A 21,924-nucleotide genomic window follows, 5' to 3' on the forward strand; every position below is an offset into this window, starting at 1 on the left:
AAAGAAAAGAAAAGAAAAGAGAAAATTCGTAAAGGAGGGACCCTATCTTCACTGTGCCTTGGTTCGATTCACGGTTATGAGTGGTTCCATGGTGGTGGAGGCTGCTGATGGAAAGGTGAACAGAGGGGTGAGGGATTTTTGCTGAAAATCTAGAGATTACTTAGAAGCCCCCATATTTCCCGGGCCCCAGAAATGCTTGGATCCAAATGGGCTTGTGAGGAATTTTGAAATTTTGAATTTCACCTGAATTTTGGATATGATTTTTCTCTATCGTGTGCACAGAGACTGAGAGAGGCTCTTTCCCTTAGGATTTTGTGAATCTTGTGTTTAACTCATCGCCCAAAGTAACGAACTCATTTTACTGACTTCAGAAAAAGACATCACCAGCCTGGCCTGGGAATAACACATGGGAAATTGAAGACAGTAGTATAATTAAGTTCACAAAAGGCCGATTCTTACGGCCATATTTCAAATGCTCATAACGCCTTCTCATCCATTCTACCAAATGACTTGGCTTCATAATATATTCAGAGTGAAAAACATAATGGATTCTTCTGAGATATTCAATTAGTTCAATAAAAAGAGAAAAATAATTTTTCAATAAAGAAATTTAGCTAAATGACTAAAGCTGACAGTGAAAAACCAACTTCAAAGTAATTATGCATTTCTTTTGAGTTTGTGCTCTAACAAAAGTTGATGATATGCCACCATTAGAAATAGCCATCCTTCAAATGATTAATTGCATTTGTGTTGCTATTTTAGCAGACATTTATTTGAATGTTTACTCTGTAGCTGTCTTGGGGTGTTGATATATGTAAATTTCCACCAGCCCTGCTAAAAAGTATCGGCTCGTGCTTCTTCGTGACTCACTGCTCAGCTTCCTTTAAGCTGATTTTTCCCCATTAATGGAAACCTCTTCGAAAAGTGTCACCAGTAACTTTCTCCCTGCAAAATCCCATTACTTCTCTTTACTTCTTATCCTTGTGGGGGTCATGACACATTTAATTATGTGTCACTGACTCCTCTCCCGGTTCTCTCCTGTAAAACTAGCATCTGCTCTTTAAACTTTGGGGTCTCTTAGGATTCCGTATTCCACCCCTCTGGCATTCTGAACTTTCACCTTGTGTAACCACTTTGTTAGAGAAGTTTCAAAGGCGTCTATGTGTTGATGACTTCCCAACCCCTAGCTCAGCCTGGGCACTTCCGCCAAGCTGCACACGTCTGCGCAGGTGCATTGAATTCGACGGGCCATCAGCACAATCAAGGCTGAACTGCTGGTCTTCCCACTTCCCACTGCACTTTGCTCTTCTTCGGGCAGCCTTGTCTGAGTGCTTGATCACCTAGACAAGACACTGCTTTACTGCTCCAGCTGCACGCGTCATGCCTCTCTTCATCCGTGGCTGGTCCGCCTGCCTGCAGTGTCTCACATTTCCTATCAATACAATTGTGTGCTTTCTGAAAATAAGTCAAGTCAGATTGTTCCTGGATCACTGCCTTCCTGGAAAGCCTCTGCACTCTGTAGAACCAGTACTGGCCCCTTGTGATGCTACTCAAGGCCCTCCAGGAGCCCATGCCACCATCAGTGCCCTCAGCTCTGGAGGAGCAGCTCCACCACGGCACCCCACGACTTTGCATGTAGAGCCACATGGGGAGGGTGTGACCTGCAGCTGCGCTGAGTCTTGGCGGAACACCCTGCGGTCCCCCAGCCAGTTTCTCGTTGCCTTCCGGGTTCTGTGAGATGCAGGGGCTTTCTGCCTGCCCCTCTCAGGACACAGCTGCTGCTATAAAACTGCTGAGAAGCAGCTTGGAGTTGGCTCTGCTGCAACATCCCTTCTTTCTGTTGCAGTTGTCCAGTCCGTTTTATTTTGCCGTGACCTGCACCAAGGCCACAATGCCCGTGCCTCCTTTCACTGTCTAAGTAATAAACCGTCTGCATCTAAAGAGATCTCCTTGTTTCTTCGCTAGGACTTGCCTGTGTCCTGTATGCCAACTTCAAATACTCTCTACCCTTGTAACCCCCATGTAACCTGATAGCCTAACTGCAAACTTAATGTCATTTCCAAACATACATATAGTAAAAGATAAAATAAAATTATACTTGGAAATCTGGCTAAGTGAAAATAAGGATTAGAAAAATGAAACGAAGCCATAGGTTAGGTTAGTACTGTATAGTATTACTTTATTAAACTGATAAGAACAGATCTACACTTGATCTTAGCCAAAACGCCAAGAAACGATTGTACTACTGAATAAAATTATGGTGCTGTAGTTTTAGAGGTGCTTCAAATTCTTTTGGGAATAAGGCAAATCTGTATACTTAAAATGTGTGACCTATGAATTTGGCTCTAACCTTTCTTGCAGAAAATTAGAAATTACTAACAAATGGTTTGTCCCAAGAGCAAACCTCTAATGCACAAATGATTGAAAATGAATTCAGAGAAAAGTAAAGGCAATCTGAGTTTTATTAACATTAAGCACCCTTTCTTTTTTTTTTTTTTTTTTTTTGAGACGGAGTCTTGCTCTATCCCCCAGACTGGAGTGCAGTGGCGCGATCTCGGCTCACTGCAAGCTCCGCCTCCTGGGTTCATGCCATTCTCCTGTCTCAGCCTCCGGAGTAGCTGGGACTACAGGCACCCGCCATCTCGCCCGGCTAATTTTTTGTGTTTTTAGTAGAGACGGAGTTTCACCGTGTTAGCCAGGATGGTCTCAATCTCCTGACCTTGTGATCCGCCTGCCTCGGCCTCCCAAAGTGCTGGGATTACAGGTGTGAGCCACCGTGCCCGGCCCACACCCTTTCTTTAAGGGAAAGGCATTACTAGAGCCAGGTGCAATGGCTCATACCTGTAATCCCAACACTTTGGAGGCCAGTGCAGGTGGATCTCCTGAGGTCAGGGCATTCAAGACCAGCCTGGCCAACATGGTGAAACCCCATCTCTACTAAAAATACAAAAATTAGCTGGGCATGGTGGTGCACACGTGTTACCCCAGCTACTTGGGTGGCTGAGGCATGAGAATCGCTGGAACCCAGGAGGCAGAGGTTGCAGTGAGCCGAAACTGCACCACTGCACTCCAGCCTGGGCGACAGAGCAAGACTCTGTCTCCAAAAAAAAAAAAAGAAAAGAAAAGAAAGACATTATTAGATTGGTGATTATGAGGGTCATTATCTTAAAATAGTATTTTCTAAAATGAAAAACATTTCAGGAAGTAGCTGAAATATGAGGAAAAAAACAAGGCTTTAAAAATAAGGCTCAAAGATTGAATGATGATTGCTTCTGTGCCCCTGTAGCCAGCTGGTGATCTCATTTCTCATCACTAACCCACCTTCCTAAATCTGTCCTGTCCAGCAGGGTCAGCCATCCCAGCCCCCAGTGGCACCATCGGCCGTCTGAGACTCTTTTTCAGCCCCAGAAGAAAATCTCTCAGATTAAATCTTTCCCTCTGTAGTCAACTCCTTTAGTCAACTCCCTAGTTAGAGGAGAGCTACGGCAGGGAAACCGTGGCCATGTCTCATGGAGACTCCATCCTCCCCCTGCCACCAACATGTGTGAATACCTGGCTACTTATGTAAAAGATTTAATTTGATAAGTGAGGAAAAGTCATATTTATCTCCATTCTTTGAATAGATTTCAGTGTGTGAGAATGACTTTTTAGTGTGTTAGAAGCTTGGTATTCTAAGGGTAAAGTATTAAGCCTAAAGAACTTCAATCAAAAGTCTTAAGGCCAGGCGCGGTGGCTCACGCCTGTAATCCCAGCACTTTGGGAGGCCGAGGCAGGCACATCACGAGGTCAGGAGTTTGAGACCAGCCTGGCCAATATGGTGAAACCCCATCACTACTAAAAATACAAAACTTAGCGGGGCGTGGTAGCGTGTGCCTATAATCCCAGCTGCTTGGGAGGCTGAGGCATGAAAATCACTTGAACCCAGGAGGCAGAGGTTGCAGTGAGTCGAGATTGCACCACTGTACTCCAGCCCGGGTGACAGGGTGAGACTCCATCTCAAAAAAAAAAAAAGTCTTATATATGATAAATGGGTTTGTAAACCACTAAACTTTATACCAAAAAAAAATCTGTTACTATTAGTCTTGTTTGCAACTATTAATAATAACTGAGAAATGGGCTGGGCATGGTGACTCACGCCTGTGATCACAACATTTTGGGTGTCTGAGGTAGGAGGATTGCTTGAGGCCAGGAGTTTGAAATCAGCCTGGGCAACATAGTGAGATACAAAAATTATCCTCTGAAATGCAAACGCTCAGCCAGGTGTGGTGGCGTGCGCCTGTGGTCCCAGCCACTTGGGATATTGAGGTGGTAGAATTGCTTGAGCCCAGGAGGTTGTGGCTGCAGTGAGCCTTGATCACACCACTGCATTCCAGTCTGGGTGATAGAGTGAGACCCTGTCTCAAAAAATAAGATAACTGCAAAATGTACTAAGTTTACAATGTAAAAAGTACTATGGTAAATTGCTCTCACATATACCAGTTGCATACCAACATCTTCCCTTTTTCCCACAGGCAACCCTCCTGCTACAGGCACTGGGACTTTGCTGATAACCCTGGAGGACGTGAACGACAATGCCCCCTTCATTTACCCCACAGTAGCTGAAGTCTGTGATGATGCCAAAAACCTCAGTGTAGTCATTTTGGGAGCATCAGATAAGGATCTTCACCCGAATACAGATCCTTTCAAATTTGAAATCCACAAACAAGCTGTTCCTGATAAAGTCTGGAAGATCTCCAAGATCAATAGTAAGTCTAGCTAACGCATTTCTCCCTATTCTTCCAGCTTTCAGTTTAGTTTCTCTTCCCAAAATGCTCTTACTCTACTATTCTCTCATGTATTCTCATTTGGTTCATTTTAAGTTATTGGCTTATTATAAATACTGACAATTTTCCCACCAACAAACAAATGCAATTTATAAAAATATTGAATATCTGTTTCAAACATAGACGTTTTCTCTTCTGCTTCCTCTCTGATGGTTTCTGTACTGTACACCCTGTGTTGTATATCCTAACCTGTCTGCTACATACACTACATACTGTAACTCCAATATTCTCTCTTTAAAATTTTAATATATTTAGGGGGCACAACTGCAGGTTTCTTATATACATACGTTGATTACATAATGGTGAAATCTAGACTTTAAGTGTCCCCATCACCCAACAGTGAACTTTCTCTTAACTAATCTGTAGTTTCTGCCATCCCAGAGTTCCCAGCAACAAGACTGTGATTTTTTGTTCTTCCTCTTTCTCTTTTAATTAAACTCCACAGATTCTTTCTTTGCAACTAGCTTACGAAGAATATTGACCAACCTGCCCAGTCTCAGCAGTCTCTGCTTCTCCCCAGCTATCTCTTGGCTCAGCTGTCTCTCCAATCTCAGAGACAGAGAACTATGTTAACATTAACTTTCACCAGCACATTGGAGAGACTTTTCGTGGTATGCTTGCTGTCTTAAAAGGCTAAAGGAAAGAGAAGCACTAGGATAAGAATCTTTATAGTCTTCAACCTCCAACCTTCCATAGTATGCTGCAGACCTCCTCAAACTTGACTTGGTCTAATGATGACCTTGGCTTTTCTTTCAAATCCTTGGCCATCATTGACTTTGATGTCTTCTTCCATGCATCTTCTTTCTCCTTTATGAAAGTTGCAAGCAATGTCGCCTTCCACCAGTCCTTCCACATAGGCAGGTGGAATTCAAAACTTAACCCAGCTTCTATCACTTGCCTTATTAAGACTGAAACACCAGTGTATTAATATGGAGTATCCCTATATCCACAATCTCACCCACCTTCTTCCCCAAATGTAAACTGACTAGTAAGTTCACCTTGTCTTCCAATAAAGTAAAAGAAAAAGCAAACAAACAAAAAGGCATTAGATACTATGTCTTCAATAATATACTTATCCTGCTGTTGACCCAGTCAGGGTTCCCACTTCTTATATAGGTGGTAGAAGTTTTGAGGGAGACAGAGAATTACCCATTTCATTAGGTTTTGCCTAATGTACAATTGTGCATAACATTTTCTATTTAAAAATCTCATATCTATTGTTATAGCCCTATCTCATATCTTATTTTATTAGTGCCTTTTGCTTGTTATTGATTCTATTTGCCTGTTTGTCTATTTTATTGCTTTTTGAAGAATGAATTCTGTTACACTGATTATTTTTAATTAAAACAGCCCTTCTCTTGTTTGAGGGGTTAGTGTTTTATTTGCTAGTTTTTATGGCTGTGGCCAATTTGAATAAACATCTCCAAATCTTTCCAGTTGGAACTTTCTCATTGAAGAGTTTCTTTTGGTGGGGGGTGGTGGAGGGGGTGAACAGCAGGATAAATAGCTCATGCATGCTGGGCTTAATACCTACGTGACGGGTTGATAGGTGCAGCAAACCACCATGGCACACGTTTACCTACGTAACAAACCCGCACATCCTGCACATGTACCCCAGAACTTAAGTTAAAAAAAAAAAAAGAGAGAGAGAGAGAGTTTCTCCTCTGCTCAAGATGGGAAAATGCTGTTTGATTTAATCTGCCATCTCACTAGGTGACCATCACATTAGTCATCGCTGCTGCTGTCACCTTCTAGTAATGATCATGGTTCATCTATTTTTATTTTCCTGTCATTACACTCTTATTTTTTTCTCCTGGTTTTACCTAATGGAAAAAATGCCTTCTAAATGATTTTGTTGTCTCACACTTTTTTTTCTGAATATTTAGCCCTGTTTATTCCCAGAAAGGGACACTTAAAAATATGTATGCCCCTAATCATGTCAGTGACTTTATCCCAAGGTTAAAGAATAGGCCAGCTGGTACAGCCACTGCCAAGTGTCTCCCAAGGGCCTGGGTGATTGTGGCTATTGCCAACGCATGTGACATTAGGGAAGTAGAGGGGAAGCTTAAAGATCCAGTGTCTATGTTGCAGGTTCCCACCCAAATCTAGAGCTGTGGACTGAGGGTTGATTAAAAACCAAAAGCTAAAAACCAAGGCTGAACACAGTGGCTCATGCCTATAATCCCAGCATTTTGGGAGGCTGAGGCAGGCAGATCACCTGAGGTCAGGAGTTTGAGACCAGCCTGGCCAATATGGTGAAACCCCATCACTACTAAAAATACAAAACTTAGCGGGGCGTGGTAGCGTGTGCCTATAATCCCAGCTGCTCAGGAGGCTGAGGCAGGAGAATCGTTTGAACTCAGGAAGCAGAGGCTGCAATGAGCCGAGATCACACCACTGCACTGCAGGCTGGGCAACAGAGTGAGACCCTGTCTCAAAAAAAAAAAACTGAAGACAAAAAACGTAGGCTATAGAACCCATCTCCATGAAAACACATCAGGGTCCTGCCCACATTGAGAGCAGGTGGATTTTCACCTCAGTTTTCTAGATGTGGAACGCAGTCTTTGTCAAGATGGCTTTTTTGTGTAATAAATTTGCAGGGAGGAGTTCTTAGTAATCAATCATCTTCATGAAAGGAGCTCTCCTTGAAATTGATTATGATGGCGCTAAGGCACCGAGCTCTGGTGATGGAAGCACTCAGTCTCTGTGCTGTTCGTTACAGGAGCCACCAGCCATGTGTGGCTTCTGGGCACTTGGAATGTGGCAGGTGCCACTGAGGATCTGAACTGGTATTTTCACTTGATGTTAATGAATTTAAATTTAAGCATTCCCATGATTATAAATGAAAATGCAGTGCCTGTTTGGTGTGATTTTAGTCACCAAAACCTCACTCTTTTATTGGAAAAAGTCTCATCCACTCTCACCAGGACCCTCCCTGCCTTTACAGATACACACGCCCTGGTAAGCCTTCTTCAAAATCTGAACAAAGCAAACTACAACCTGCCCATCATGGTGACAGATTCAGGGAAACCGCCCATGACGAACATCACAGATCTCAGGGTACAAGTGTGCTCCTGCAGGAATTCCAAAGTGGACTGCAACGCGGCAGGGGCCCTGCACTTCAGCCTGCCCTCACTCCTGCTCCTCAGCCTCTTCAGCTTAGCTTGTAAGTTGGCGTAACTCCAGTGCATGCACAAGTAGGAAATTGTAACTTCATGGGGTTCATGAAGCCGGCATTTTTCCATATACCTTTCCAAGAAAATGTATCCCAGAAGAATCATTCATCTTTAGTGTATGTCTGTATGATAGAACATGTTATATGTTAGAAGTGCTCCCACTAATGTTTAAAGGCATCTTAACAATCCCTTCCAGCCAGCCTGAGGAACTGTGCAAAGGTGTTCACTGGTAGCCTGCCAACCAGGCGGTAAGCAAAACTTCCTACAGCTGCCACTCAACTTGAGCTAATGAAAATGCACCCAGATTAGTTAACTGGTCTATCAGAGGCCTGTTTCTGTCTACATTATGCGGCATAATCTTTTGCAAGGTTTAAAACAGATATTATGAGACTTTCTGAGGATAGTCATGAGAATTTATGGATGGAGGTTGGGCTGCAGGGAAAATGATCAATGCATAATTCACACTGTTTTTTCACTGGCTAGTAATAATGACTATAATATAATGAAACATTGTTTTAAACAAATGAATTATTATGCCAAGTAATATAGATGTGAGGATAAAATGAATAAATACATGTGTCAGATATTCCTTATTTATGAAATACTAGTCCAATTTTAACTTTAGCAGTTATTCATATATAACTGTTACCATCTGAAAGCCGTTTGGGCCTTGCTATTTACCTTTTGAGAAGGTATTGGTGTAATTGCAAATTAGGAAGTTGGGAAATTGGCAGAAAAAGAAAACAGGAGGTGTTATATCCTAGTGACAGTGGTGAGCTGCCAGGAAATCATATAGTCCAACATTGGACATTCATGTGTATAAAGCTCTGTGCAAGACCAGAGTCCTGTGAGTAGAAGGAAAAAGAAGGACTGGGCACGGTGGCTCACACTTATAATCCCACCACTTTCGGAGGTCGAGGTAGGTGGATCATTTGAGGTCAGGAGTTCAAGACTAGCCTGGTCAACATGGTGAAACCTTGTGTCTACTAAAAATACAAAAATTAGCCAGGCATGGTGCCATGCGCCTGTAGTCCCAGCTACTTGGGAGGCTGAGGCAGCAGAATTGCTTGAACTCAGGAGGCGGAGGTTGCAGTGAGCCGAGGTCATGCCATTGCACTCCAACCTGGGTGACAGAGCGAGACTCTGTCTCAAAAAGAAAGAAAGAAAGAAGAAGACATTATAGCATCTCACTAGCCCTTCAGACTGGGCATTTCTGAAAGCAAACATATCATCTTCCACTACTGACCTGCCCCTCTGCCTGATTTGCCTCTGATGACTATACCACCACCATCATCATCACCATCATCTCCATGTCTCCTTCCCAATCTTCCCACTGCAAAGCCCAACAGAGTCGAAGGGTCCAACCCTTTCCATCCATACCTGCCTCCACCCTCCTGTTTCAGGTGCTAATGTTCACTTAACCTCGATTATCTCACTGTCTTTCTAACTTTCTCTTCTGCAAAGAGAGAGAGAAAATAGAAATCAGGAGGCTGCCCCTCGGAGGCTTCTCCTGAGTCTTTTCTGTAAAGTAGAGACAATTTCAGATGAAGGGATAGAGATGGGACTGGGGACTGAGAAGAAATTAGGAAACCTTGTTAAAGGGCAAATAAGTCGACTGTACAGCAATTGGGCTGAACGTTGAGCAGGGGTGGTCCAGAGGAGGTTCGATACTGTCTTAGTCCGTTCGGGCTACTATAACAAAATACTATAAACTGGGTGGCTTACAGAAATGTATTGCTGATCGTTCTGGAGGCTGAGAAGTCCAAGAACAAGATGCTGGCAGATTCATTGTCTAGTGAAAGCCCACATTTTGGTTCACATATGGCGCCTTCTCCCTGCATTTTCACACGATAGGGAGAGGCAAGGCAGCTCTCTGGGGCCTCTTTTATAAAGGCACTCATCCCATCCCATTCATGAGGACTCGGACTTCCTGACCTACTAATTTCCCAAAGGCCCACCCTCCTGATACCACCACCTTGGGGATCAGGCTTCAGCATATGACTTTTGGAGGGGCACAAACTTCAGCAGATACTAGAAACCACCCAGTTTATAGTATTTTGTTATAGCAGCCTGAACGGACTAAGACAGTATCCAGTCTCCTCTGGACCACCCCTGCTCAACGTTCGGCCCAGTTGCTGTACAGTCGAATTATTTGCCCTTTGACAAGGTTTCCTAATTTCTTCTCAGCCCCCAGTCCCATCTCTATCCCTTCATCTGAAATTGTCTCTACTTTACAGAAAAAACTGAGGAGAAGCCTCCGAGGGGCAGCCTCCTGATTTCCATTTTCTCTCTCTTTTTGCAGAAGAGAAAGTTAGAAAGACAGTGAGATAATCGAGGTTAAGTGAACATTAGCACCATACCATAGCAGATGCCATGAATTTATAGCAGCACGTTATGCTTGTTTGCCCCCTTGCTTTGCTGACAGATATCCTAGACCTAAATTTCTAGAGTGTAGGTATGTTCCCTTTGTGAGAGTGTAGTCTCTGGGGCCTGGTTTGCTGAGTCATCGCCAGCAGCCTGCAAGTCACTCTTGTATAGCATCAGCTGGGGAGATGGTGGTGGACCCCAAGTCTGGCTGCACAATAGAAGCACCTGGGGAACTTTTAAATATAGCTACCCATACCCGGGCCCTACCCTATGATTGGAAGGGCAGCTTAGACATTTGTCCGTTTTAAATGCTCTCCAGATGGTCCACAGATACTGGGAAATCGGGATCATCCTGGTGAGTGACTCCAAGGTTTAGGTACAGGCTCCTGGACATGCTAACAGTGTCCTCCAATCTTGTCCACACCCTAAACATGTGCTGGCTCCTTCAGTTCACAACTCAATAGGAAACAGGTGGAGGAGGGTAAATTTAAGAATAGAAATGTGAAGATGTTTGCTACTGACGGTGCTAGGTTTCCTGGCACCATCCCTCCTCCAGGGAGGAAGCTACAGTGAGATGACAGAACACATCCAATATGAGAATTTCTATAGCACCAACTTTCCAAAAAGTGTTTCAGAAGCTTACAGAATTAAAATGTGAACAAGACAGCAAGTTAAACTTGACAAGGAAGAGAAACCAACTAGGAAGAGTTGGGGATGGAGCTGACTGACACTAAATTTGGCCTGAGCTTCTTCTTGGCTTGCCGTACACACTTGCCACTGTGTGATAAGAGCAGCGTGTTAATTGCACTGGTAGTTCCTAAATGCTGTTGCACATCAGAACCACTTAGGAAACATTTTTAAAATGCTAATTTCTGAGCTCAGTGCCCTAGAAACTTTCATTTGTGGTCTGGATTACGACTTGAGGCTGGGGAGTAGGGAGTTGGGAAATGGAAGTGAACCGACGCATGGACAGACAGATGGCTAAATGAAAGGAAACATGTATTTCTCCCTCTTTTCTTTTGTTCTTTTTTTCCTTCGTCTTTCTTTTCTGTTTCTTTGTTTGTTTGTTTATTTGAGACAGCGTCTCACCCTGTCGCCCAGGCTGAAGAACAGTGGCACTATCTCAGCTTATTGCAACCTCCACCTCCTGGGTTCAAGTGTTTGTCCTGCCTCAGCCTCCCAGGTAGCTAGAATTACAGGCAAGCGTCACCGCGCCCGGCTAATTTTTATATTTTTAATAGAGACGAGGTTTCACCATGTTGGCCAGGCTGGTCTCCAATCCCTGACCTCAGGTGATCTGCCTGCCTCAGCCTCCAAAAGTGCTAGGATTACAGGTGTGAGCCACCACACCTGGCCCCTTACTTTCTTTTTCTTCAAAAAATAAAATATTACAGGTAAAGGTAAAATTGCCTATGTTTCTCTGCCCAATTTTATTTTCTGTTCTCTCTCCTCAGAAACAGTAGTTACCATGAATTAGCTATTCATGTGCATGTCCAGATGTTTTTATACTTTTGCTACACACAAACTCACACATACACACACTCACATTCACACATAACACATACAGTTCTATTTTGTGCAGTTTGTAAAACCTCCTGTAATTCATATTATATTGGGCATACCATTCTGCGGCTTAGTTTTCTTCCTCCCTGTGTTACATTCACAAGGTCCATCCATGTTGCTCTAATTCAGCGCTCAGCAAACTTTTTCTGTAAAGGGCCAGATGGTTTTGTGGGCCATATTAGTCTCTGTCACATATTCATCTTTATTGTTTTGTTTGTTTGTTTGTTTCTGTCTTTTGTACCACCCTTTAAAAATGTGAAAACACTTCTTTGCCTGGGACCTATCCAAACACGGACTTGAGGTTAGAGTCAGCCCACAGCCTTCCTTGGCTGAACCCCACTCTGCTCCATTTATTCTGACTGCTGGAAGATCCTGTCATGTGAATATGGTGCAGTGGATTCCCTTATCAGCAGACACATTAGAATCATTTACTATGACGAACGCTACTATAGTAAGAGATCTCCATTTTCTACCAGCTCCTGGAGTGACTGCTAGACAGACCACAAGCCCAACGCTGCCCAAGGACCAGCACTTAGAAGCCACTGCTCTGCAAGCAATGCTTGCAGCCAGGTGCGGTGGCTCACCCCTATTATCCCAGCACTTTGGGAGGCCAAGGCAGGCGGATCACTTGAGGTCAGGAGTTCAAGACCAGCCTGGCCCACATAGCAAAACCCCATCTCCACTAAAGATACAAAAATTAGCCAGGCGTGGTGGCAGGCACCTATAATCCCAGCTATTGGGGAGGCTGAGGCAGGAGAATCACTTGACCCTGCGAGGCGGAGGTTGCAGTGAGCCGAGATCATACCACTGCCCTCCAGCCTAAGCGACAGAGCAAAACACAACACTTGCAAAGGTCGAGGAGCAATTGGAACTCAAGTATAACAGAGTTTGGATAAATTGGAGAGCAGTACTTCCTATGTGATTGCAAAGAGATAAAAATCCTATGTGTGTGCAGTGGGAATGCATACGCACATGTACATGTATGTTGTGTGTGCACGCACGTGTGTGTACACAGAAAGAAGACAATTGAGGGGGTCACGTCACACATCGCCCTCTGTAAATCCAATTTTGGGACATCAAAGCCTGACTCAGCGACATCTCTTTGAAGAACGAAGGCGCTGCAGAACGCTGCTCACAGGCCAGCCACTCTGGACTGGAAATGAGTGTTTTTATATGGAGACCAGAGCCGCTGTGCCCCTGCTTGTTAAAATACAGATTTCCAGGCCCATCCAACCTATGGTGTCAACATCCCAGCTGACAGGGGCCTCTAGCACAAAGCCCAGTGTTTGGTTATTTTTATACGACATTTTTATAATAATACACATTCTGCTACCACCACTCCACACAGTAAGTATTAGTAAACCTTGAATTTTTTTTAGATTAAAAGAAAAAGACTTGGCAGTATTTTTTTCTTATCAACAAGGGATTTTCTTGTGGCCATCACTTTGAGACTCCTGATCAACAGATGTCAATCATGAGCAGGTTCCCAAGGATGTCCCACTTCTCATCTCTCAACTGAGCTCTTGGATTAATTAATCTAAGGCAGAATTGCCTGATAACCCCTAAAGAATTGCTTCACAGTTAGTATCATTGATAAAAGACAGACACAGGTACACTAGGTGTGAGATGCCACATGTGCTTTGTGTGCTCATCTAAGAGGAGCCATCCCATCTAGCATCACGTGATTATATCCCACTGTAAGTAGGGGCACCTGTATGTAAAGTCAAAATTGTTCCCAAAGTGAAACTCTGGATCTCCCCGTGTAGCTGGAAAGGTACTGAGTTGACACTCCAATGGTTTGCTCCACAAAGACAGGTAGTTTCAGGCCCCAAAAAGCAGTTAAAAATAGGTGTTACCAGTTACCTTCAAAAACACACCTTGTCTGGTCATGTATAAAAGGCATACAGTTTTCTAATATTGTTTGTTTAAATGTTAGAAATGCCTGCCAAATGTCATGATTTATGTTTTATTATATACCTAGTCCAAGACATTCTTCCTAACCAAAAAGGGATGGACCTAATAAGACATGGGAGAGTCTGGGTCAGAGGTAGCAGGAACAGGTAACCACGAGTGCCCGACCTCTCAAATGCACAAGAGCAGACATCAAAGTGGCCGACCCCATGTGTGTTACCATTTATATGACATTGACAACAGGCTGCACAGAAATGAAATGAGCCTAAACCCTTAAGCAAGGGTTGGAGAAGGGGGAGGGTGATTTCAAAAAACACTGAAATTAGCAGCTTTCTTTTTTTTTTTTTTTTGAGATGGAGTCTCACTCTGTCACCCAGGTTGGAGTGCAGTGGTGTGATCTCAGCTCACTGCAACCACTGCCTCCCAGGTTCACCTCCCAGGTGACTCTCCAGCCTCAGCCTCCTAAGTATCTGGGATTACAGGCACCTGCCACCAAGCCTGGCTAATTTTTTTGTATTTTCAGTAGAGACAGAGTTTCACCACGTTGGCCAGGCTGGTCTGAAACTCCTGACCTCAAGTGATCCACCCGCCTCAGCCTCCCAAAGTGCTGAGATTACAGGCATGAGCCACCACGCCTGGCCTGAAATTAGCTTTTAAAGTACACAGCTTCCTAACTCAGCCATAGTCCTTACAGTAATTTTGGGAGCAAGGAAGTCAGCTGGTAGAATCTCTTTGACGTTTCTTTAAAGCAGGGTCAGCCAAGTCTAAGACACAGACCACATCTGGTCCACTGCCCATTTTTGTAAATAAAGTTTTGTTGAAACGCAGCCATGCCTATCATTTCCATATCGCCTGTGGCTGTTCTCTGCTGCAGCGGCAGAGCTGAGCAGCTGCCACAGAGACCACCTGGCCCAGGAAGCTGAAAATATTGACTCTCTGGCCCTTCCCACTTTAAAGCATCGTTCGTAAAACTGCATGTGATGTAGGAGAAGATAATCACGTCACACTCATGGCAAGAAAAAATACTCAGATCCAAGTAGACTAGCAGCAACCAAACATGCTGATGTTTGGGGGCTTTTTTCTGATTTTCTTCAGTGCTCTGGTGATTATCCCATTTTCTAGATGAGAAAACTGATGCTCAGACAGGTCCCCAGGCGAGTAATCAGTGAGGCCAGCATTCACCATTGACTGCCTGCCTTACCGAAAAGGATAATAACAGTATTTCAGTTTAGTATGATCTGATCCTGTAGGTGGCTTTACTGCAACTGAGAATTGAACTGAAGGATCAGCATTTCCTTCTTTGACATCTGAAAATAAAGGAAATAAAACTAATGATATTGAAAGTAATAAAGAATGAAAATGAAATGATTTTTACCATCAGTTGTTGTATAAAGTGCGTGTCAGTGGCATGAAGCAGATGTGTTAATTCTTCTCCTAGCCCCGTCCCAGTGAAGGAAGCTGGCATTGCCATTCAGCTGTTTCTGTGGTTTTTGTAGCATGGCTTTGCATGGTATGGCAAGTCTCAAAAAAAGAACTTGTCCGGAAACCATTTCTGATCATTGCTTTAGACGTAATTAACCAGTATTAGCAAGAATGTAAAAGGACAGATCAGGTGAACTATCTTAAATGCCAAAATCAAATGTCTCTATATGAGGGGTAGGAGGTAGACAAACTCAGACACAATAAAGAAGCTTAAAGAGGTGAGTGGGCCAGGCACAGTGGCTCATGCCTATAATCCCAGCACTTTGGGAGACTGAGGCGGGAGGATTGGTTGAGGCCAAGAGTTTGAGACCAGCCTGGGCAACATAGTGAGACCCCCATCTCTGAAAAAAAAAAAAAAAAGAATAAAGAGGTGAGTGGGCCAGGCACAGTGGCTCATGCCTATAATCCCAGCACTTTGGGAGACTGAGGCAGGAGGATTGGTTGAGGCCAAGAGTTTGAGACCAGCCTGGGCAACATAGTGAGACCCCCATCTCTGAAAAAAAAAAAAAAAAGAAAAAAGAAAGTCCTGCCCCATATCAGCTAAAAATTAACAGTAAATAAAATGTGAACCAGGCATGGTGACTCACAGTGTAATCCCAACAGTTTGGGAAGCCTAGTAGAGCGGATCACCTGAGATCAGGAGTTCGAGACCAGCCTGGCCAACATGGTGAAACCCGTCTCTACTAAAACTATAAAAATTAGCTCCCCGTGGTGGCACACATCTGTAATCCCAGCTACTCGGGAGGCTGAGGCAGGAGAATCGAACGAGCTTGGGAGGCAGAGGTTGCAGTGAGCTGAGATCATGCCACTGTACTTGATCTGTACCTGTAGGACAGAGCAAGACTCCATCTCAAAAAGATAAAAATAAAATGTGCATGCCTGGCTGGGCGGGGTGGCTCACACCTGTAATCCCAGCACTTTGGGAGGCCGAGGTGGGTGGATCACGAGGTCAGGAGTTCAAGATCAGCCTGACCAACATGATGAAACCCCGTCTCTACTAAAAATATAAAAATTAGCTGGGCGTTGTGGCACATGCCTGTAATCCCAGCTACTCAGGAGGCTGAGGCAGGAAAATCGCTTAAAGCCAGGAGTCAGAGGTTGCAGCGAGTCAAGATTGCACCACTGCGCTCCAGCCAGGGAGACAGAGCAAGACTCTGTCTCAAAAAAAAAAAAAAAAGCCAAGATGAGCAAAAGATAGCCACTAAACTCTTCTTAAATTTTATTTTTCAATGTATTGTTTGCATGCAACAAAATGCATCCATTGCAAGTGTACAGTTTGATGCACTGTGGTAAGTGTACAGAATTTTATACCACACCCTAGTCAAAATACAGTTTCCTTTGCTATTGATCCCTTTCCCCAATCCAGGCTCTCATTGATCTGCTTTCTCTAATAATGGTTTTGTCTTTTCTAGAATTTCCTAGAATGTATCAGTATTTTATTCCTTTCTATTGTGAAACATATGATGGGCAGACACAGGGCCTGAAAAGGCATTAAACCCAGGCAGAGAGGGCTGTCCTTGGCCTGCAGACAGCCGCAGTCATGTTTACAGAGGAGCTGTGGTCCCTTTAAGTGACATGACATTATGGACAATGGCAGTTGACCCTTGGGAGTTTTTCATGCACCTTGCACATATAAGCTAAGGGCTTTACCTAAGTTACATAAATTTCCTCAAGTAACCGTCTCAGTAGCCCTGGGAGGAATCACTTATGTTATCATCTAAATTGACTTAAAACAGGAATTTGAGACTCTAATTTGAAAACAAGAGATTGGAGCCTATTTAGTAGATTTTATGCAGCCAAAGCTGTTTTTTTGTTGGTTTGTTTGTTTTCTATTTTTAACTAATTTGCCTCCCAGGAGACACTTGAAACGTCTAGAGACATTTTGATTATTATGCCTGGCAGGACACCACTAGTGGTGTCTAGTGGGTGGAGGTTAAGGGTGCTGCTAAGCGTCCTCCCATACACAAGACAGCACCGTCCACAAAGAATTATCCAACCCCAAATGTCAGTAGCGCTGAGGCTGAGAAACCCCACTCTGCTCTCTAACCAAAATTAGACACAGAAAATAGAGACATTCTACCACCTGACAACATAAATGGCTTTTGCCCATTTAAAAAAATAAAGAGGAGTAAGTATCCAACCTAAAACAACATTTTAAAGAACATTCTTCCTAATAGGCTTTTGCAAAAATAGTTCATATTTTACAACTGGCTTGCAGCGTGGGTATAAATGAGACCTAATCATTGTAAAAATGAAAAGAGTGCCTCAAAACGTCTGAGGTTCTGAGCAGAAGGCAGCCTTTTGGATGGAGGCAGGACTAGGGTATCAGTAGGAGCGAGAACAATGGTCAGGTAAATGAGTACACAGCACTTGTAGACTGATTAAGTCCTTTTTTTTTTTTCCTTCTTTTGATGGAGCAAGACTATAACAGAAGCCTGAGAGTGAGGAAGGGCTTTGGCAACTATTACTGTAGACACAATAGTTGACTCAATTTCATGAACTCTTAGTCCTGGGCTGGAATTCACACCTCTGCTGGAATTGCACAGACAAAGCGTGCTTGCAAGGAGTAAGGTGGCAAAAATAGAAAAATGCAGGCAAAAACATGCCTCATTTTGAAACTGGATCCGGGCATCCTAGAGCCAGAGCCTCTCCCAGCCGACATTGCTGAGTTGAGCAGAGAGACAGACTCCACGCTGAAGCCAGCCCCCATGCTGGCCGTAAGGAGGAGCCACGAGCAGGCACTGGGAAGACAGGCTCTTGAATGCACACTATGCTGATGTCTCTTTCTGTGATGAATGACATGTTCTCAAAGTCTGCAACACGGTCTGCCACGAGATGCCTTTTTTCCTCTGGGAACACAATGCTACTTTCGTGGTTGGCTGAATAATGGCCCCCAAATATATATTCCTCATCCGAATCCCTGGAACCTGTGAACATGTTACCTTATATGGCAAAGGAGACTTCGGGTGGATGCCTATAATCCCAGATACTCAGGAGGCTGAGGCACGAGAATTGCTCAAACCTGGGAGGCGGAGGTTGCAGTGAGCCGAGATCGTGCCAATGCACTCCGGCGTGAGCAACAAAGTGAAACTCTGTCTCAAAAAAAAAGAGACTTCTCAGATGTGACTAGGTGAAGGATTTTGAGATGTGGAGATTATCCTGGATTAGCCAGGTGAGCCTGATATAATCACAGAGACCTTATAAGAGGGACAAAGAAAGAGTCAGTTAGAAACAGACCATGCGATGACGAAAACAGAGGGAGGCCAGAGGTGAAACGAGAAGATGCTGCAGTGCTGCCTCTGAAGGTGAAGAAAGGGGCCATGAGCCAAGGGCTGCAGGCAGCCCTTAGAGGCCAGGAAAGGCAAGGGAACAGATGCTTTCCTAGAGCCTCCAGAAGGAGCACAGCCCGGCCAACACTGATTTTAGCCCCATAAGACTCATCTCAGTCTTCTGACCTCCAGAACTGTAAGAGAATAGATTTGTGTTGTTTGAAGTTTATGGTCATTTGTTACAGCAGTAACAGGAAATTAATATACCATGTTTGGGCCAGGTGCAGTGGCTCACAGGTGAGCCTGTAACCCCAGCACTTTGGGAGGCCAAGATGGGAGGATCGCTTGAGGCCAGGAATTCAAGACCAGCCTGGGCAACATGGCGAAACCCCATCTCTACAAAAAATACAAAAATTAGCCAGGCATGGCAGTGCATGCCTGTAGTCCCAGCTATTCTGGAGACTAAGGTGGGAGGATTGCTTGAGCTCAGGAGGCAGGGGTTGCAGTGAGCCAAGATTGTACCACTGAACTCCAGCCTGGGCAACAGAATGAGACCCTGCCTCAAAATAAAATAAAAACATACCATGTTTGAAGAACCACCAATAGGTGTCTTGCTTTGTGACTTGTGATCCTTAAGTACATATATATGTATATAGTCACAGGAAGTCAATACATATATGGGATAATCACCAATCTCTAAAATACATAGTCAGCATGCTCATAAAATAGCCAAGCTCTGGCTGGGCGCAGTGGCTCACACCTGTAATCCTAGCACTTTGGGAGGCCGAGGCAGGTGGATCACGAGGTCAGGAGATCAAGACCATCCTGGCTAACCCAGTGAAACCCTGTCTCTACTAAAAATACAGAAAAGTAGCCAGGCATGGTGGCAGGCATCTGTAGTCCCAGCCACTAGGGAGGCTGAGGCAGCCATGGTGTGACCCCAGGAGGCCGAGCTTGCAGTGAGCCAAGATTGCACCACTGCACTCCAGCCTGGGCAACACAGTGAGACTCCAACTCAAAAAAAAAAAAAAAAGCAGTCTCTGTGCTAACAGACAAAGAGATACGGCTCATTGGTAATAGTGGTAATAGCAGCTCTCGGTCTGAGCGATGTCTGGCATCTGAAGTCACCATTAGCATTTTCAGAGAAGTCCAGCTTTTTACGGTGTAACTATTCATTCTGTCTTCCAATGTGATCCGTAAGGAAAAAAAAATCTCCCGAAGTCGTGTGATGTTTAAAAATGTGTTTGTTATAGCTTGCCTGTCATTTATCTGGTTTTTAGCTAAAATGTTTTGAATTGACTGGTGATATTCCCGACTTAACTCTGAACCCTCTCTATTCAGGTCTGTGAGAACTCCTGACGTCTGAAGCTTGACTCCCAAGTTTCCATAGCAACAGGAAAAAGAAAAAAAAAATCTATCCAAATCTGAAGATTGCGGTTTACAGCTATCGAACTTCACAACTAGGCCTCAATTGTTCCAGGTTTTTGTTTTCTTTGCAATTTCACTTAGTCTGTACTTCATCATTTTGACAGCATCTTCCTCCCTCCTTTAATTAATGGAATCCTGTGAATTTTCCCTGAATGTTTAAAGATCATGACATATGACTTGATCTTCTGGGAGCAGGAACAATGACTACTTTTTCTGGTGTGTTAACATGTCACTAGCCAGGGTTCCAGGCACCCAGCTTTGTCTGTGGGTTAGTATTGGTATATGTATGAGTATCTGTATGTGTATATACACGGTATTTATAGAGAGAGACTATCCCGGAGAAGCCTCGTTTTGATGCCATTCTTCCTTGCAAGGTTAAGCAAGGTGGGTGAAAACTAAGACAACTGAACCCTCCAGAGCCTCCCGCTTCAAGGTCAGCATGCGGACAGACCACAGGGCTGTCACTTTTGCTCTGAAGCTGCTTCTCCACTGTCCCGTTCAGTCTGAATGCTGCCACGACCAGCCAGGCAGGTGCACAGAGAGGGAGAGCAGAGAAAGGAGTCCTTTCTCTTTACTGAGTTCGAGGACTGCAACCGATTTTCACTGCCATCTGATGCCGTGATCCTGAGCCAAGGTGGTGAGGAGCAGGGCGGGCAATTTCACCACCACATGCCAAGAAAAGGGCTGACATTTTCTTTCATGGGCACCAACCTGCATTTGTCTGTGTCCCGAATCCACAGTCGCACTGATTCTTATGGGGACACAGATCATAGTAGAGAATCTCTCCCTCCTCAGTAAATGTATAACTGCAGCTGTCATCATGGAGGCCATACCTGCATACAAAGAGGTCTACAGGTACCATCTTGTATACACATATATACCCACATGTACAGACATACATTTATGCACATTCACTCCATTTGTTTCATATATACAGGCATAAAATAGAGTAAATACAGGTAGTTTTAAAAGTACCCTTTTGTGTGAATTGACTACCGTTGTTTGCAAACCTGAAAATAAAAGACGTTCATTATGTATGAAAAGTAACTGATTTGTATTCTGTGAGCATGTAAAAGCAGAAAGTTAGTGCTTATTCTAAGATTCCCTTCTTGTTGATAAACCGTGACTGAATCATCAAAGCTCACACCAAATTTTTCTATCAAAACTAGTGACAGCTTGTGGCTTTTGATTAGAGCTCGCCACGAACTAGGGTAAGGTAAGTGTCTTAGCATATTTTAATGCAGTTGCTTTACTAAAGGTTTTAACCGCACACGCACACACACACGCTTTCTTATGCAATCTATGTTTGCACTTGTGCTTTCAGTTAGCCTTCTGTAGGAAGGAGAAGTCATATGTCGTCTTTGTTGTAGTGAAATTATACAGATAGAGTTCCATATATTGTATTTGTTTCCATAGTAAATCCTTTTGGAACATATAGAATGCAGAGATTTTTTTTTCCATTAAAATAAATGGGTATTGGTGGTTAAAACTGCTGGACAGTAACTTTTCTCTAATTTCTATCTTGTGTCTAATGTCACTGATGCTGGCTGGCTCTTGTCTTAGCGCAAGTTCACATTTTTGACTGACCATTTGGGGTCTGTCGTACATCTCTGGTAGGTGAGTGGGTCTATAAAGACAGAAGTACTAGTTCTCAGTGTGGGCAATGGACTCACGTTGTCCACCTCATGATATGATCTGAGGGTATCATAATCAGCTATAAAGGTAATTGCGTACTTAGAGATGAGACGGACCATTCTTAATTTGATGACCACATTAAGCGTAGTCACAGCCATCTGTCAACAGTCCGAAGACCTGGGGATTTTTCTCTGGAACAAATCCTGTTGCTGGATCAGGAGATGCCATACCTTGAACCTGATAGGGTCATTCTCCACGAGCACATGCCCC

General features: G+C 43.9%; 1 protein-coding gene across 3 annotated transcripts in view; it reads left to right on the forward strand.

Annotated features, from left to right (window-relative positions):
* CDH13 (cadherin 13) overlaps positions 1-21,511 on the forward strand; it is a 1,192,767-nt gene extending 1,171,256 nt beyond the window's left edge. For all 3 annotated transcript variants that reach the window (XM_011942172.1, XM_011942173.1, XM_011942174.1), the window contains 3 exons: positions 4,512-4,745; positions 7,771-7,989; positions 19,933-21,511. In XM_011942172.1, the coding sequence (XP_011797562.1) occupies positions 4,512-4,745; positions 7,771-7,989; positions 19,933-19,940 (461 nt within the window). In that variant the 3' untranslated portion in view covers positions 19,941-21,511. The remainder of the gene's footprint in view (positions 1-4,511; positions 4,746-7,770; positions 7,990-19,932) is intronic.
* The last annotated feature ends 413 nt before the right edge of the window (positions 21,512-21,924 follow it).

The sequence above is a fragment of the Colobus angolensis genome, unplaced genomic scaffold, assembly GCF_000951035.1.
Source record: "Colobus angolensis palliatus isolate OR3802 unplaced genomic scaffold, Cang.pa_1.0 Scaffold207, whole genome shotgun sequence".
Lineage (NCBI taxonomy): Eukaryota > Metazoa > Chordata > Mammalia > Primates > Cercopithecidae > Colobus > Colobus angolensis.